At 66.3% G+C, this 804-nt stretch overlaps 1 protein-coding gene across 1 annotated transcript in view; it reads left to right on the plus strand.

Annotated features, from left to right (window-relative positions):
- LOC102034751 (acrosin-like) overlaps positions 1-753 on the plus strand; it is a 2,918-nt gene extending 2,165 nt beyond the window's left edge. The window contains 2 exon segments of the mRNA XM_031061903.1: positions 167-491; positions 493-753. Of these exon segments, the coding sequence (XP_030917763.1) occupies positions 167-491; positions 493-753 (586 nt within the window).
- The last annotated feature ends 51 nt before the right edge of the window (positions 754-804 follow it).

Here is an 804-nt window from a genome sequence, read left to right on the forward strand (position 1 = left end):
ATCCCCGTGCCCCTGACCCGTGTCCCCTTGTCCCCAAGGCTGGCACTGTGCCCACAGAGCGCACCCAGTGCTCCCAGCAGCCCCAGGTGTGGATACCCCGGAGCTGCCATTCCCTGCCCATCCCTGCTCCCTGTGCAGGGCTGGGGCAGAGCCCACCCTGAGCCAGCCCCATCCTGTTCCCAGCGAGGGTTTGGGGGCTCCAGCAGAGCTGGGAATGTGGGTCAGGCAGGGGCTGGGAGGGGGGGTCCCACCCTGGCACAGCCCCTGACCCCTCTCTCCTGGCGCAGGGGGACATCGGGGGTCCCCTGGTCTGCAAGGACAACGTTCAGGATCACTTCTGGCTGGTGGGCCTGGCCAGCTGGGGCAGGGGCTGTGCCAGGGCCAGGAGGCCTGGCATCTTCACCTCCACCCAGCACTTCCACTCCTGGATCCATGCCCACGCCGGCCCCAGCCCGACAGGGCCGGCACCGCCACCAAAGGCCACCCTGAACGGAGCCACCAGGACTGCAGCCACCAGAAGCAATGCCACCAGAACCGAGGCCAACACAACCACCGAGGCCACCACAACCACCGAGGCCACTAGTACCGGTGCCAGAACCAAAACCAGAACCAGAGCCAGAACCGGAGCCAGAACCGGAGCCTGAACCGGAGCCAGAACCGGACATGGACATTTCCTTCCCAAAACATGCCCTGAAACGATTCCTCAGGAAGCTGCAGCAGGTGCTGGAGCTCCTGAAGCACAGGACAGGGTGAGGGGAGGGGCAGCAGGTCCAGTTGTGGCTGGCGGGTGGTGTCCTCCCCCCC

The sequence above is a fragment of the Geospiza fortis genome, unplaced genomic scaffold (assembly GCF_000277835.1).
Source record: "Geospiza fortis unplaced genomic scaffold, GeoFor_1.0 scaffold61, whole genome shotgun sequence".
NCBI classification, from domain to species: domain Eukaryota; kingdom Metazoa; phylum Chordata; class Aves; order Passeriformes; family Thraupidae; genus Geospiza; species Geospiza fortis.